General features: G+C 45.5%; 1 protein-coding gene across 9 annotated transcripts in view; it reads right to left on the bottom strand.

Annotated features, from left to right (window-relative positions):
- NAV2 (neuron navigator 2) overlaps positions 1–17,399 on the bottom strand; it is a 972,027-nt gene that overhangs the window by 194,245 nt on the left and 760,383 nt on the right. For all 9 annotated transcript variants that reach the window (XM_069623466.1, XM_069623467.1, XM_069623469.1 and 6 more), the window contains one exon: positions 7,416–7,554. In XM_069623466.1, coding sequence (XP_069479567.1) covers positions 7,416–7,554 — 139 coding nt within the window. The remainder of the gene's footprint in view (positions 1–7,415; positions 7,555–17,399) is intronic.

Genomic DNA, 17,399 nt, shown 5'->3' with positions numbered 1-17,399 from the left:
CAAGTGGTCCGGCTCAAGATTGAGAGGGGCAGGGAGGCCATTCCAGAAGGAGGCACCTGCAGAGGAGAGATATCTACCCCCCACCCCCCACTCTCTGCCTGGAGAAGCACCTGACCCTCAGGGTTGGAGGTGGCTGAGCGAAGGGCTTGGGAAGGGAGGTGTTTTGGAAGAGAGAGTTGGATGAGTGCGGGCCCTGGCCCTAGAAGGCCTTGTGGACGATGCATAGGGTCTTGAACGTGATGCCTGAAGCCAATGGGAGCCAGTGGAGAGATTACAGGGCTGGAGAGATACAGTCCCTGGGCTCGAGGCCAAGGCCAAGTCTCGCAGTCCTGTTCTGGATTAGTTGCAGAGGGCCGAGAGTAGAGCAAGGCAAATTGAGAAAGAGGCTGTTGCAGTAGTCCAGCCTAGAGAGAACCAGGGCTCTGTTGACAGTGAGCCTCTGGGGTAAGTAAGAAAAGGGAGAATACCTCTGTGGAGGTGCAGCTGGTAGTGGGCCTTCTTGGCAAGGTCTGCGATGAGAGGAGGGAAGGAGAGAGAGAGTGGAGTTGACACAGTTGACAGCAATTAATAGAACAGGTGTGACATTACCCAGTTTAATGGCCCTCAAGCCATCACTCCATAAAGGATGAAAGGCTCTGTGTGATGTGCGGGTTACACACAGCATCTCCGATGTGAGGGCTGAAGTATGCAACCATCGCAGACTGTGGAATAGAACTTCACAGCTGCCCCATCTAGTCAACCATTTGTCAGAACAGTGGCATATACAAATAGTGCTAAAGGAGCACACGCATAGCATGTCCAGCAAAGGTGTACAAGCTCCTTCTGATGCTCCATGCATCCCTGCACCAGGGATTGCCTGTGTTTTGAAAAGTGCCTTCATTTTAGGTGCCCTTAGCTACTCAATGCACTTTGGAAAATGTTCTGGCACTTTATGTGATATGCATGGCATGGATTGCATCACGTGTATAATTGTCAAACGGCCTTCTAGTGGCACTCTCTGAGAAGGGTATGCCATAGCTGGAACTGGTAGGCGGAGAGACTAAGTATAAAGTACTGCTTTTATAAATAGTGCACTTTTCATTAGCACCGAGATCCACAAAGCAGACCTATGCAAGCTTCTGGGGCTGCGAACACTTCGCCCACAGTGATTCGACTTCCCGCCAGTTTAAAAGGCAGCACAGCGGGTTCTGCAGCATGTGAAAAGAAGCCAAAGACGCATCCTTGGCCACCGTCCCACCAGGCCAGCTCTGTGACTTTTAATCCCAAATTCAGTAAATACACAAGCATGTGTTTGTGCACACGAAGAAAGGCACCCTTCAGCCGAAAGTGCCATGGACAATGAGAGCAGGACCCGGCCCTCAGCATAGCTCCACTGTGCTCGATAGAACCCAGTCAGCCTAGGGGGCCGCTTCATACAGCGTCATTGTACCAGGTTTAGCAGAGAACTTCAGGTGAACTCTGGAAATGTAAGCAAACACCTTGGAGACACACAGACCGAAGCTGATGTAGAGTTTGTGCAAAGTAGTTTCAAGTGAGCACTTCATGGCAAGCGAACAAAGCAGCCGCACTGTGGGAGAGCTGTGCCAAACAGAGAAGTACATCACAGCAACCACACTTAGCACACGAAAACAGTCATTAAAAAGGCATCAGGCTAAAGTCCCGAAATAAAACAAACCTTCGGAATTTCAATGGAACCTCTGCAGGCTCCTTTGTCAAATGAACATGTAACATCGCTGATAACAGAAGCAAACTGCAAGTGGCTTTAGATAAAAGGCCTCTGCAGGTTTAGACTAGAAATAGAACTGTACATCTCTCACACACGCACATACAAACTCACACTTCAGGAAAACAAACAATGATGCTAGAATTCAGAAAACAACTGCTGGATGTTGGAAACCCGGCCATTTTTCATCACGACATTAACATTCGGACACCCATCATAGGCCTACTGCTGTAACCCTGAGCCAAAGGGAGGCTAAATAAAGAAAGGACAAAAGAAAAACAAACAGCCAACCTGGTTTTCAAGACAAAACATGCCCATCTAAGAAGACTCATTATCTGGTTCATCTCTTGTGAACAGGGACACGTGCTAGGGAGGACCAATGATACCCAAAGCCATACATCATTGAGCCCGCATGTGCCATGCTTAACCCGCAAGTGGGCGTTTTAAACCTAGTCTTCCCAAATGCCACTTCTGAATTTTTGGGCGAACAGCCACATTTCCAAACAGTATAAATTAGGAAGCAGCATTGGGACACAATCCTATAGATCTGAGGCGAGCAACTCTTGATAGAACCAATAGCACAATTTTACCGCCATCATAGAGGTAGTAGAAAGACTTGACATGAAATGACATCACAGGTCTTTTGCCCTATTGCCTTGACCCTAATGAAAACGCTAGCCTGTAGCAGCCCCAACGTATGAATGTGCCATAAGCCTAAAACACAGAGAAATTAAAACTAGTTCAAAATAAAGGGGCATGATCAGTGAAAGAACAGTTTAGTTCATACGGGCTGCAATAAGCAACATAATTATGGAAATTGGGGCCCCAGATCTAAAGAGGGGAGGCAGGGGCATGAAGGAGGCAGACAAACTTTAAACAAGTGCTTAACTTGTGCCTTATACAATTGCAGCGGGTAGAATATTGGAGAAAGTCTCCCAATACCATCCAACCTCGAGTGATTGTGCAGGTTAGGTTTCATGTCCTGGATTATCGTTCCCATGACTGCAAACCCCTAAAACTTCTCAATTCCGGGGGCCATAAAACGAGGATTAAATGCAAAAGCAGATTTTTTGTATTCAGCATAAAGGCAACCGGGGAAAAAAATACCCAGATAAATTCCTGGCAGCTGGAGAACATTCATTAAGCCGGTTGCCGAAGCAAAATACTTGGGCTTTAGACTATATCTCACCTCACAGCCCAATTGAAAAACATCAGAACGAAATTTTCTCAGTTAAACCAACGCTCACCTTCTACAAGGGTAAAATCATCCCCAGTATCTTGTACTGCCTGGATATTGAATCACAAGCCTGGGACTTATATTGGGATTACTGGGAGGGGCGAGTATGGAAAAAGGACCTGGGTCTCCCCCTGACCTCTGTAATAGGTGTGCTGAGATCAGCTAGGCTTAAAATCCCTGAGAGTATGTCACCAATAGAAACTACTGCAGTTATTTAGACTTATCAAATGTTGACTGGAGAACACGCTATTCATGGACTTAGCACAGGAAGAAGCGAAGGAGTCAAACATCTTTATCTATAAATTGAAGATAAAGGTTGAAACCATCTTAGTACAATCATAGAAAGCCATTACCAATTTGTCTTTAAATCCTAAGGGCTGTAAAAAGGCCCTATTTGAAATGGATTGGTTACGCACAATCAATGCCATGCGAAGTTTTAAACTCCATGGCAATCCTTCAATCCTAGATAAAAATCGCTGAATCCTCCCTCGCTATCTTGTGCAATCTCCTGATAATCACTGTAGAGATTAGATACTAGGACTACGTCTCAATCGGTTGCCCTGTGGTGAAACTTTGGCTAGCAGACAGCAGATTAGACAGATGAGAAGTGCCTGTGAGCTGTGCAATCTCTGTGCTAACCAAACTCTGTATCAAATCTTGATAGAATGTGCAGGAACTACAGCTCTAAGAACCCAAATACTCTCCAGATTCGTGGCTCAATCGAGGTGGCTGGACTGTAGGGATTTTTGGCCTCACCTATCCTCAGGCCACGAAACCTTTCTATTCTTGGAACTTTACAAATTACTTAAAATCCGGAAAATATACAAAGATCAGCCCCGGGGATTGGTGGGATGAAAATGGACATTTGGAAAATGTTGTCAAAGCTCTGAAAGAACGGCATAATGGATTACTTTTCCATTTGTGAAATATTCCTGTGATTATAAGATAAAGGTGAAATGTTCTTTTACTTTTAATTCTTTTACATACTACATTATTTTGTGGAAAGTCAGATAATTGACTATAGCACATTATTAAAAAATAATAGTAAAGAGAGCAACAAAATCAACTGCGGTTTGTGGTACACAATTTGTTATATAATTTCATTAGTAAAAGGCTTGCAGTTTCTAATCGGAGAAGGATCCATACCCAGCAATGAGGGGTAGACACTGGCGGTTAGAGAGGGGTGTCACTTGCATTAATCAGAGTGTACCCTAGCGAAGGACCTTAGAACAGGGATACTCATTACACGGCCCACTTCAGACCTGTAGGCTATTTTAAGCCAGCTCCCCTCATTTCCTCATGTGACACTTGATAGTACTGAGACGAGGAAGAGGAGACAGAGTAATGCACACTAGGCCATGTCACCACTTTGGTACTGAGAAAAGGAAGATGCCTGAAAAGTGTAGGGAAGGTCAGGCATGTCCTCTTAATCATTGTCAGGCAAATCCAATTGGAAGTACACACCTGCAATCTGTCAAAGGGTTGCAGGTGTATAAAGTGAGACACAATGTGCAGCAACAGGAGAAATGGGGAGACCTGTGGGAAGGAGAGCAGCAGGGGGCCCGTGTTCAGAGGAGGCAGCAGTAGTGGGGCCTTTGGAGGAGCCAAGATGCCGGCATGAAGTCCAGAAAGCCTGCCCATCCCAAGACGAGTCGGGCCGTTAGGCTCTTGCAGGGGCAGGAGCGTCCGTGACGAAGAAACTAGCAGGTGGGGTAGCAGTACTGTGGAAGAGAGGCACACTGTCCGCCTCCAGAAGGAGGCAGCGGAGCAACCAGCGAGGCCGAGTCAAGCACCAAAGTGCGAGCGGTGCCTGCAGCATCAGCCCGCAACCCTGTAAGGCTGGGAGAAGCGGCGGAAGACACAGCAGAACCATGCCGAAGACCAGCGAGTGTTGGGAGAGGCACTCGACAGCCAGGGGCCTTCCTAGCTGGTGGCAGAGCGGTAATGCTGTCCCGAACTGCAAGTAAAAATTGAAAATAAGCACGCTAGCTCATAATGAATACCAAACAAAATGGGAACTTGAAATTGAGCATTTTGAGCATTTGTTAAACACTTAACTGAACAAAACTTGAAATTAAGCACATTGAATAACTGGTGAATACCGAACAGAATGACATTTCGCCATTACGCTTGCTGGATATACAATTTGATGCAGATTCATGGGCAAAGCAAATAATTGAAGACGGTCAAAGGGAAAGTGCCCTTATGATAACAGCCGATAAGAAAAAGCACAAGTGTGAAAGAACGTCACAGAAAGGTGGGAAAGGAGTAAAATCACCACAAACTGAACTTTACAAACAAATGCGATGTGGCACTAGGTGTGTGACATACTCTGGAAGAGCCAGGGGGCTACAGAGGAGAAACCAGAGAAGTGTGGATATTGTCCATAAAGCCAAGACTAATCCAGTGAGCCCAGAACTGTGAGAACCAAAAAGACAATGTGGAATAAACCAAGAAGGGGCACTTCCAGTGAATGTATGAGGCAATCCAGGAACATGGTCAGGATGACCCTCAGTTGTGTTGAATCTTTTGATGGAAAGACTGAACAAGTATAACTGGGAGAGCGGAAGTCTTGGGGAAGGGAGTCCTGGGACGAAAGGAGTTATACTGGTCATCTCGAGAAGAAGCCTCAAGGAAATTTTCTGTTGACCTGTGCTCCTTAGAACTTGGGGAAGGGAACCCCAAGGATTGTGTGGTACTGCATTACCTTGAGTGGGAGAGGTAAATGTGAGAATGTTGTGGAACTTTCTGAACTCGGGGAAGGCAAGCTGTAGAGAAAGCTAAGAGCTGGAAGAAGCTCACACTTTATGTTGATCACCATTTCTTTGATTATTGATATCCCGACACAATGTTAAGCTTTAGTTATGAGGGCAAGCGTAGGGTTTGGGCACAGACAAACTTAAGTTGAACTCTTTGACTCAGACTTTCCTTAGTTCTATTCAGGTAGGGAAATCCCACCTTAGCACCTACCATTCTGACATTTACTTTAATAATCAGTTTGCTTTGAACTTTGAGTCTGTCATTTTGCTTCATGATGCCTTCACAATTGCTGCAGTATATAAGTCACATTTTGGGAGACAGACTGGACTACTGGTAGCTCCCTCTTAAATTTGACTGGTTACAACTATTGAGGTGAAGAGGATATTTTCTGGCTTAAGATGTTTGATGGATTTCCCAGAGCAGATGCCTTCAGCAAGAGGTTGCCAGAGTTATTTTGCTGAAAGTAGATTGAGCAGAAGCGTTTTTTGCGCTTGTGCCACCATGCCAGTGTATGCTGGCTTTGGTTGTACAAGTGATTTATGCAGGATGGTGAAAGCAACTGCAGCAGGAGGGAAAGGACAGGCTGCAATATTTGGCTCAGTCCCTGTCAAGGACTTTTGAATCTTTGTTCCTTAGCTATTGCAACACCACATTCGTGGTGAGGTCAGTAAGGACATAGAAACCCATGATGGTGGTACCCACCCATAGTCGGCATCACAACCTCTAGAAGTGCAATATAGCGCTCTGATTCTATCTTGCACCTTAACTGCACATCCTGTTATGATGCCACAGCAGAGCTCAACAGCGTAGACATTCTATTGCTGGTGTCTGGGCGTCATAAAAAGCAAAACTGCAACTGATGGAGCTTAGCGGATCAGGGATGTGGTTGTGGAATTTGTTATGTTAGTGGGGGGCACCCAATTGGCACAAAGAATTGCACCTTAGGGATTTCTTTATGATCTTTGTCATTGCTATTGAAATGGCAGGGGAAGCGCTCTGCCAAGTAGTCCCTAAAAGTCCCTAAAAGCTCAGTTCTCATGTGGCCCTGGCCAGAATTACCATGGAGAGAGGGGAGTGGGGGAGGGACAAGCAGGAGAGAATTCCAATGAACTGTAATTTGAAAAATCATAGGAAACAACTGTGAAGGCTACTCCCACTTCAGAAATCCTTTTTTTGGATTGCGTTTCGAGGCACAGGGCAGTTTTTGGAAAAAAATATATATATCTAACTGCAGAAAAATAAATAAGAGTAAAAGTCAATCTGAGAAGTCTGGACTTCATGTTAATCAATTTCGTGCTTAAACGAAGTAGTTAAGAATATGCATTCATTCCGATTCTTTTGCAATTCCTCATCCAAACAGCAGGGGAGACGCACTTGAAATTTCCCTTTTCATGTTAACTACCAAAAAGTTTGAGGCCCTCCCACATCTTTCAGCTTTTTACGTCTTGGTAAACCATACGTTAATTATTCCCATGAATCTTTAGGTGTAGGTGTGCCTTTTAATACTCAACTCAGCATTACTTGCTATCTCCCACTTGGAAGGATGGAAACCATACCATGTGATCAACAGAAAGCAGGAGCAGCCCAACAGCAGATACTCAAATCAATAAGCTTTGCTACCAGTTACTGTCTGAAAGAAATGCTAATTCAGTTTCACCATTTCTGTGGCTATGATGGCGTAAATCACTCCCTCACCTGCACGTCGAGGTTCTTCCGAGACGAGGCGGGTGTGTTGGCATAGGAGCTGATGGAAGAGCTGGTGTTAATGTCATCGGTGCTGAGGTTGTCTATGGTGTCACTGATGCCGCTGCTGACTGAGCTGCTGTCATCCCAGCTGAAAAAAGAAAGACAAACCTTCAGAATTCCTACCCTGCCAGGCTAGTGCCCATGACAATGGAAGCAAGACCTGTGCACCAGGTCTAATACTTGTCTGTGTAGAGAAGCCCCTCAATGCTCGCACCAGAAACTAAATGCCACCCAATAGGGTAAAATGCCCAGCACACCTCTTGCATGGAAAAAGTTTTATTTTCACAAAAATAGAAATGTGCCAGCAACAGACTGCTGCCACAGAACATTCTGCCAAAATCAGTACGAGCAACACTTTATGAAGGCACATCGCATCAGTGACGTAAGTTACATAATGTACAAATCCGAATGGCTGGTTGGTGCGACCCTATACATAGGCTACCTGCTCCATAGGGGATGCCAGGCCATTGGTCCCAGCCCTGTCTGTCCACCTTCCCTGTGGGATCCTCCTTGAGCGTAAATGGGCGTGAAGCTACAATTGCAACACAAATCACATGACCCATGGTGAAGGCAACTGATCCCTGTTTTCAGATATTTTCTGATCAATTTGGGGTTTAACAGTTGGTGCTCTGGGACTGACTGGTGCCTTGGAATGCTGGGGATCTTGGGGTGCTATTACTTAGAGATGGGACAGGAAAGGTCCGAGGATTGTGCCCTCCTCCTTGTGGGATGGCTTTTCACAGCGAGCTCTGGATCCCCTTGTGGCCTTGCATGGCGCATTCCTTCTGGGATACGAAATGTCAACACGAAACAGTGAAGGGTCTATGAATCTCAGCAGCTCTGGCCTTTCTGAACGATGCCAAAGCTACAACCTTTTCCTGCATGCATATGCTTTATTTCTATGTGGGTGGTTTGGGGCTGCGGCCCTGGCTGCAGCACGAAGGGCCTCCATTTCAATATGGCTGCTACTATGTAACATGGCATTTGGTTCCCAGTGTTCGCTGGACCAAAAAGTGACATCCCCCACAGTCCCCTTGTGATGGTGCTTTCCACCACACCCTGCCCCCTCCCAGAGTCGCTACTGCACACCTCCAGGCCATTGCCTCATTTGAAAGCTGGGAGGGCCTGGTACGATAGTCCCTCCTTCCCAAACTCTGTCACCAGGCCTTTTCCCTCCAATAGTTTTCAATCCTCCTTTGCATTTGCTCACATGCTGCTTAAATGTCACTGCTGATGTACACTGAGCAGTAGTCTTCATTTCTGCCCAATTCCACCACGTGACTATCTCAAGGTGCACCTAGAGATACGTTACCCTCTGTTTTAATCACAAGAAGTTGATTTGTCCACGTCATTTGCTTTCTCAACCCTACTGGTTTCTAGCTGAACTCATCAGGTCCATCATGATCCCAGCTCATCTCGTGCGCCAACATTGCCCAGTTCATATTGAGATTCAGAATCTGTCCTTATTCGTCTCTTTCACCGCAGTTACCTATTCACCTCGTCCATCACAAGTGGCAATTTGTCTTCACTGGCCTCATTTTGCACATTCATCTATTTGAGACCTTACTATTTAGATTTTATGGGTGAGAGTCTCGAAAATCGGAACTGCATCAAAACACAGAAGCCCGTGAGCATTTCTGATTTGCACGTGCTACCTTGTACCCGATTCAGAAAACCTAAAACTGGGGAAACTCTAGAGGAGAGTGTTGGAGTATCCTTTGGAAGGCCTTGGGCAAACCTTTGCAACTTGCATGGGAGCATATAAGGGATGTGCTGGGCATCTCTGCATTGCTCCACTTTTAGCCTTTGTGGATCAGGTATAAATTAGCAGATGCAAATCATAAGTCCTCATGGGCATCTCCGATTAGCTCCAGTGCAAATCTCTGGGAATAAGCTCCACATGCCTGGTGGGCACAGCTCATTCAAGGAGGCAGTTCTCAAGCTATGTCTTAGTTGAATAATGCATGGGTACGGTGCTTATTTGGATACCTTGAATGCTCTTGGTTTAAAATGCATCTTGGACGTGGAGCTCATTTCATTTTTCAAAACACTCACACCAATATTAAAACGTTTGAGACATTGAAGCATGTATACAGATTGAAACGGCCTCAGGATTTGGATGTGAGAATAAAATGGCTGTGACTTAGGTCACTCACTATACGTGGGTGTAAGGGCCCCCGGAGATAATGTTTCCTTTCTTTATATAGATTTTTAGCCAGGTCTCAAGCATCCAAACAGAATTATACATGCAGGATACAAAATTAAAAGCGATCCATCGGCATCATTTCCCATGTGGGCGAGAATCTGTTCCGTAAATGTGCGGCTGGACACAAGTTGGGTCTTTTTGCAAGGCTTGCATTTAGCACCCGCTTGGCCTCTTGGCATGGATCAGATAAGGTAACCCAACATGTTCTCAATTACTGCTGAAACAGCCAGGTGTTTACTGATTTTGGTAATGCTAGATGGACAGTAATGTCAGTGACAGCAGATGGTAATTTATTCCAAACCTTATTGGTCACTGCAGAGAAAGCTCTGCTTCCTGTATGGGATTTGTGAAATCAAGGCCCTTGAAATAACAGCTTCTCAGGGGATGAGGTTGGTGACAAACAGAGGAGCACTGTTGGCATTATGGCAATGAATGGCGGAACAGTTTATAGATGTCTAAAAGATTGGAATTGTAACTGTTTGGGGATAGGGAACCTGTGGTGCCAGGAATCGAGGAACAATGTTGAAATTATTGTTTGGGCAGCAAAATAAATACATTTAAAAAACAAGAATTGTCATTACTAGGCGTTTTTTTAAGCAAGTAAAATATATTTTGGGCCTCATTACGACTTTGGAGGTAGCCATGCTGCCTCCAAAATCGTGTCCGGGTTCCCTGAATGGGGAAATACCAGGCCATTCCGAGTATGGAGGGCCCGGTATTTCCTCCTTCAGGGAACCCGGGCCCAGTCCTTCCCCATTGACATTGAGCCCTCATAGGGCTCTATGGGAATGGGGAGGGAGCTAACAACGGGCCCATTACAAACGGGCACGTTGTTAGCTCCCTGGTCCCCTCGCGAGATCCGCTATGGACGTCTGGAAAAACCAGACGTCCAGAGCGGGTTCTGCGAGGGGACCTCGTAATAGTGCAGAGTGGGTTTAACTTAAACCCATTCTGCACAAGTTGTAATGAGGCCCTTTGTCTCTAATAAGCAGATCATTTAGTAATCTGTACTTGGTTCAGGCTAGTAATTTCAAGTTTACCGTAAAGTTAGTTTTTGGATTGGACTGTACCAATATTGCATGTTGTTCCTTAGTTTTTATTGGGTACATTTTCATTCCCCATTTTTATATTGGTTGCATTTGCCTGTTTTTAGAGAGTAAGTGGAGAGTACTCCATATGTTGTGTTGTTTCGTAGTGACAGAATGATGCACCCCAACGTAACATAATGCGCTAGAATCAGTGAGGTCAGGATCTGGGAACAGGGCCTTGTGCAACCGAAATCTAGAGGAAACCAGAGAACACCTGTGAGTCGATCATTTGTATAGCACACACCAGGAAAGCCATTGCCTCTTGCTGCTGTTCATCCCTGCACAGGAAAAGTTCCTTACCAGAGCCCACATATTATAGTGCTACGATTTGAAAAGTAGGCACACAAAAAAATACAGATGATTAGACATTGGTTTAAAGACTGGATGTAAGGCATGCCAGTCTCCTGGACCCCAGACTGAGAGCGGAGGACTCGGGTCAGAACATCCACGTGGCCTGGGAGGTGAGCATCTACATTTTTAGTCAGGTCCTCAGAGACAAAGCCCCAGAGACAAATACAGAGAAGAGAAAGGGGTTTAAAGATAATCCTCTCCTTAAACTCGAACCAGCGAAGAGGTCTGCGCCAGCTGAAAGCTGGCCTCTACCGCAGAGGCTTGTCACCAACCCCACTTCCACGTGTTGGGCTTCACAGTGCTTTTCAATGGAGTCAACGAAGGCACCCTACCACAGTCGCCATCTTCCAGAGGCAGAAGGGAGAGGAACGCATCTTAATTTGAAATAATCCATCCCTTTCACCTTTTTGATCTGGGGAACGAGACATTGAAGAGTCCATCAAGAACCCATGATTGCAGATGAATGCGGCACACAAGAGCATCTTCACTAAAAAAAGGAACTTTGGGGCATAGAGAAAAAGATTTCTCTTGAGTGGGCTTGGCCAAGTAAGCTCAATGTTGTAACCATTCAGTTTTAAACGAAATATTCATCCAGAGGTGTATTATTAACCCCCATACAACAATGGAGAGATACTTATTCTGATGGTGACCTTGTTTAGTCTGGCATGATTCGAAGGATTCGGATGAATGAACAGAAGATGAAGGCAACTGAGGCTAGAAGACGCAGAAGAATATAGAAATAGAATTTGCCCGACAATGACCCCAAGGGACTCCAGAGGCGAGGCGCTACACTTTAGGCAAGAGCAGCTACGGTTAGATCCATGTTCATGCTTGGTCCCACATGATAATGGTCTGAATGCTGAAGGGAGCACCTAGTAGTCAAAGAGGATTGAATCCCACAGAAAGAACAAATAAAACCAAGTCACAGACTTCACCGCTATTAACATGTCATCTATGACCAGAATTAGCACTGACTGGGCTCCTTTTTCCTGGTGCAAACCTGGTCTGGGTATCAATTAAATTATCTTCAACAAAGGACTGGAAGTGTGTGGCGACCATGTGTTCGAACAGCTTCCAGTAATGTACAGCTAGACATATCCCAGAGATGGAGAACAGAACAGGCATTTTGTACCTTCTCAGCAGATCTATATTTAGTGTCATGGCAACGCAAGCTAACACAGACAGGACCATGATTCAGGCCAAGGATCATGGTCAAAAAGGGAGGGGTAATGCCTGCAGAATAGGAGTTACCATTTGAACACCTCAAATGTGCGGATCGGGTTACTGGTGCGACAGGGATCACTGTGCACATTTTGTTGCTGTGCTATTGTACTTTACTAAATCTCCACGGTAGTAGTTTCAAAGCTCCGACCCATGCTGTGGTGTATCCTTGCCCTTGGTGCCCTGCCTGGGGTACTAAGACCATACTCTGCTGAGAAAGAGAACAAGAGAGAAGTGAGAGGGAGGGAAAGCACAGAAGAAGGTTGAACAAGCAGGGGGAAATTATTTGAGTGGATGAATGATAATCCACTATATAGGAGCTATCTTCCGGAAGGATGCGACGCAACAGAATATTGTGTTTTAATATACACATTGGTATTCAAAGGCAGTTTTGGAAAAGGTAAAGGCTAGAGATGCAGTAGTGTTGGGTGCATGAGGGGCTCAAAGGTAGGCTTGGGCAATCCTGGCAGATATCAAGGCTTAAAATACCCGCCGAGTGTACATTTACAAATGGACTTCTGGGACTAGTACCCAGACTCCAGAAGGTGGCCTGGTGCAAGATAAGCACACGTGGGAAGGTGAATGTTGTTGGTAAGAAAAGGCAGGGGAGTGGGACAGGCCAAATTAATAAAGCAAAATTGTATTATCCTCTAGCCGTAGATGTAAAGGTACCTTGCTCTTCGTTTGATTGAGGAGGCAATGCCTTAATGAAGAAGCCAAATGTTGGGCCAGTTTTGAAAAGGGTGTGTGGGCTTTGACTTGCATACGACATATGACCCCGTGGTATGGCTACCAACTGAGGGTTTCTTAATCATCCGTTTTTAACTGCCTAGTGGAATAGGATGCGCTTCCAAAGTTAGGTGGCATGGAACAGAAACTGGCAACCTTCATCAGAAGATGCCTGAAGGCAGGGAATGTGTGGTTGCCAGTCACCCAACAGCACATTGTGTGAATGCCAAGGCAATTTATTATTAGTACTTGGCATTAAAAGATGGGGCAGGTTGGCATCTCGGAGGATAGAACTCAAGAATGCTGTGTTCGCAAGACATGTACAAACAAGCACATGGAGGACTGCACGTGCTGGAAGAGACCAAGCAGGAGACCTGCGGGTATATGGCACAATCTTGCAGCGGGCACAGCAGATTCAAAGCATCACTAAATCAGTGAAGCCTGATGTGTGGATCTGAAAAGGAGGGCATGCTGTTTCACTATCATGTGGGGTGTTTATAGAATAGTTCTTGCTGGATTCCTCACACTTCTAAGGGATGTGCTAATTCCTGGAGTATCAACCTTGGAAGGATGAAAGTCTGAGCTGACCCTGCTGTGATTCTGTGGGTCACGCAAAGATATCCAAGACCTCTTCTTGGTATCCACCTCCTTACACTTTAGGAACTTTTGGGTATTTTCGATTTAGGAGACGTGGAAAAATCAAAATGAAGAGCTCGAACTTCATGAAAAGAGTTAACTGTACTTGTGTAGTATAGAATAATTAGCAAAATATTATTTTAGTGAACAATGAGTAGACTTGCGAAGGTTCAGGACTAAAAAAAAATGCTTTTAGTCCCATAATAGCCAAGAGGCCCTTTCACCCAGCCCTGGCTTTTTAACCAAAACCACTTTATGTATGGTCCTACAACAAGTATGCGCATGCAATAAAACAGCAAAACTTCAAGATCCATGCAGCAAATTGTTGTTGAAACAAGCAGAACTGGTAATATGTGGCTATCATGGCAAGGAGCTGGTTTGCCGCAATTGATTCTACTAAGAATCAAAACCGGCTCTCAAGTGCACAAAATAGACGGCGCTCTTTTTATTGCTGGATTATGTTAAAGCACAGATTCTTTGAAGGAAGGAACAAGTTAACCCTGCACTCCTATGTCAACCTACAAGGTAAAAGAACAGGGTAGGTCAGAATATTGTCTGCATTTGGCAGCTCTGCTCTATGACAGAGATCCTAGCATTAACACATCATCGCAGCTCGGCCTTCCAGCCAGGTCACACATTATATCTACGCCCCAGTCCTTAAACATATGGTGACCCCAGCGCATGACAGGCACGACAGGCACCCTCACCAATACCTATAATTGCCTCCCCTTTCCAGGTAAATAGCCCAAGTGAACCCCTTAAACCACTGGCTTGTTTTCAAGTCTATAGAGAGACCAATACCCAGAGTTGGCATTCCGTCAGGTTAGAAATAGCAGCCTTGTAGAATCTCCCACTGTCAGGAGAGTGAATCATTTGTGGAGGCTGGGAATATTCAGGTCCCCTTGTACCCTGCTTGATGAGGGACCCAGGTTGAGTATAAATTAGTTATTGAAATCCCAGAAGCTAAGCAGGAGGCTTTCCATAGGTGGTGAACGGCAGACGAGGGAGTGGCGTGCCGCAAACAGAAGTTCGATGGGTCTGCACGTGTAGAGATGGGCACACACTCTACATTGGGAGTGCCCACCTTGCTGGCTGCCTCCTAGGTCATTATTTCATTGGGACTCCAGAAGAAGGCGAGTAGGACGCCTCCAGATATCCCCACCCACAGACCCTGTATGAAAAGATGTGTGTTTGTGCAGTACAAAGATGCTAAAGGCAGCCCTTTGCTTTATTCCAAGCCTCAGCACATTGGCAAGCAGAAGTCCTTCCTCGTCCTCGTGACTTGGCAATATTGTGACGGATTGCCATCTGTGAGTGCGAAAGCCCTAGCTTTTTTTAAATTTGTATTAATATAACTAGGTGGGTAATTCTGTTTCTGAAAGGGGTGTTGGTTAATTGTATGCCTTTTCATAAATGCTTCATGCCAAAATTATAGTGCAAACATGTGCCATTGCTGAGTGAGAGTCTACAAGTGCGTTCAGCACAGCTCTGTAGTGACAAGCCCGGTTCAAAGGTCACATGTGCATCCCCGACAGCTGCTGCAACACACATTTCTTGCAGTCAAGGGACGCTTTTTAATATTCTGCACCTCTGATCTCGAATATAATAATAGCATGCCATAGTCAGTCCGGTGTTATGTAAATCTTTAAATATAAGCCATGCCAGGTTGTGGCATGGTGACTACTAATAGTACACAGTTATGCAGCCACAGCAATTTGATAACACAGTTTGTTAGCTCTGTGAACAGGGCCCAGATGTGACAGGACTGATGTATAGTGGCGTTTGATCTGTTTCCACAGATGCTATGCAAAACATTTGCCAGGATGCTACCTCCGATACTCCTGCAGGGAGAGTAACACCTTCCCCTGGGGAATAGGAACTTCCCCCTGGAGGTTTCCTGATAACTTGCTGAAGCACCAACATACCAAAGCCACTCTCCCACCAACGTGCTGATCACTGGAGCTCTCCTTTGAAGAGCAGGCATGGGCGGAGTTAGAGTAGCCAGAGAGCAAAGGTAGACTGAGATACCCCATCTTGGTTTCCGTTAGAGCTTTCCTCCTTTTCCTGTCGCCTCCATTTACTACAGACAGTGTACTCTAGGTATTTAGTCATCAGGCAATGGGTACTTTTTACAACAGCATGGATTGACCTCAACCTATTACAGCAGGCTTGCATCAGACCAATCCCCTGTGGCATTGTCTTTAAAGGGATAGCAGCATCCTTCATTTTATTCAGCTTTGGACCATCAAGAGAAGGAGGATTCACTTTTGGATCTCTGTTGGGAGAGCAGTATACGCCAAAGTCCTCTGCCATAGAGGTGAATACAGAAGGCATCCAAGGCAGAGGAGAGAAACCAAGGAAGATACCCCATGGCCCTCCCTGCATTTCTAAACTTCATTGACACTGGTTTGGGCACCTTCGACACCACCCAAGTTGCTGCACAGGATACTGGTGAAGTCCTCTTCGACCTCAACGCTCAACCAACTCTGCTTCTCTGAGTTTCACTTGATGCCGAAGCTGGGTCTTTCCATCCGAGACACGCTAAGTCTTCTAGTGCCCCAACTTGACATTGCACCTAGCTACCAGCCGCTTCGAGCTTTGTCCTGATACCGTTGCAGGATCCAGATGCTGTGTTGAGCCACCCGATCCTGCACGCAGCCGATACCAGTCTCACTTCTGCTGAGGCACAGCTGACCCAGCATAGTGTGCCATTCCCAGGGTCTTCAACCTGAAGGCTGTCGCCGCTCATGGACAGCACTGCATCATTGGATTCGATTCTAAATGATCCGACAGCGGCTGTTTTGCAGCAGCCAGAATGTTCGCATGAGAAAGATGCGAACTACCAAAAGTTTGCACCTTTCTCATGCGAACACACTTATATACTACGGGGGCTGCAGGGGTTTCCCCCGCAACCCCCGCTCACTATACTGTAGTGAGCAGGGTGTTGCGGGAGACACCCCTGCATTCTTTTTTTTTTTTACTTATGTGCAATGATACCACCAAAGGTTCGAACTTTTGGTGTTCAAACCTTTGATGGTAGCATTTGTCTGTCGTTTTTTCGGTCCGATCGTACAAAACCTTGGATTCAATGTTGCTGCACCCTGACTTGACAACATTCCAGTGCTGAAAGCACCCAGACTTCCAGTTTCATGCAGGAAAACCTGGATCAATGCTGTTGTGTCCCAAAGACAAGAACATTAGACAATGTGAAGAGGTCCTGTCCTCCAAGTCCACCTTTGAAACCGCAGTGACATGTAAGCCCCTCCTCCTCTACCTTGTTCTTCAAGACACTTCATTTGAACAGTGATATTGTGCCAGTCTTGTGTCCAAACACCCCAGCTCATCTATCCAGTGTGCCATTTGACAGAAGTCTGCATTCTCTTTTAGGGTTGGGCATCGACAGATTTTTCTATTTAGTTGATTGCTTTTTATTGTTTAATTAAAAGTCTATATTTGTATAGAACCTTGACTGGCAGGCTTTCATTCTGGACCATTGTACTTAAGTTGTAGAGATGGGCCAAAAGTTAGATCTTGATATTTTTGGGCTGAATGGGGACATACAATATATGTCTCTATATTGTTTATATGGGTTAAATCCTCAGTTGTAAACTGCCAACTACATGCAAGATGTCACAAACTCATTTAATTATAAGACATTGATCAAAATAAAATGCAAATACAGGATTCCTCTTCCTGTTTGAG

This window comes from Ambystoma mexicanum, chromosome 11 (assembly GCF_040938575.1).
Source record: "Ambystoma mexicanum isolate Mex_15411 chromosome 11, UKY_AmexF1_1, whole genome shotgun sequence".
NCBI classification, from domain to species: Eukaryota; Metazoa; Chordata; class Amphibia; order Caudata; family Ambystomatidae; genus Ambystoma; species Ambystoma mexicanum.
Note: the sequence above shows the minus strand (reverse complement) of the source record. Positions and strands in the feature narration are given on the sequence as shown.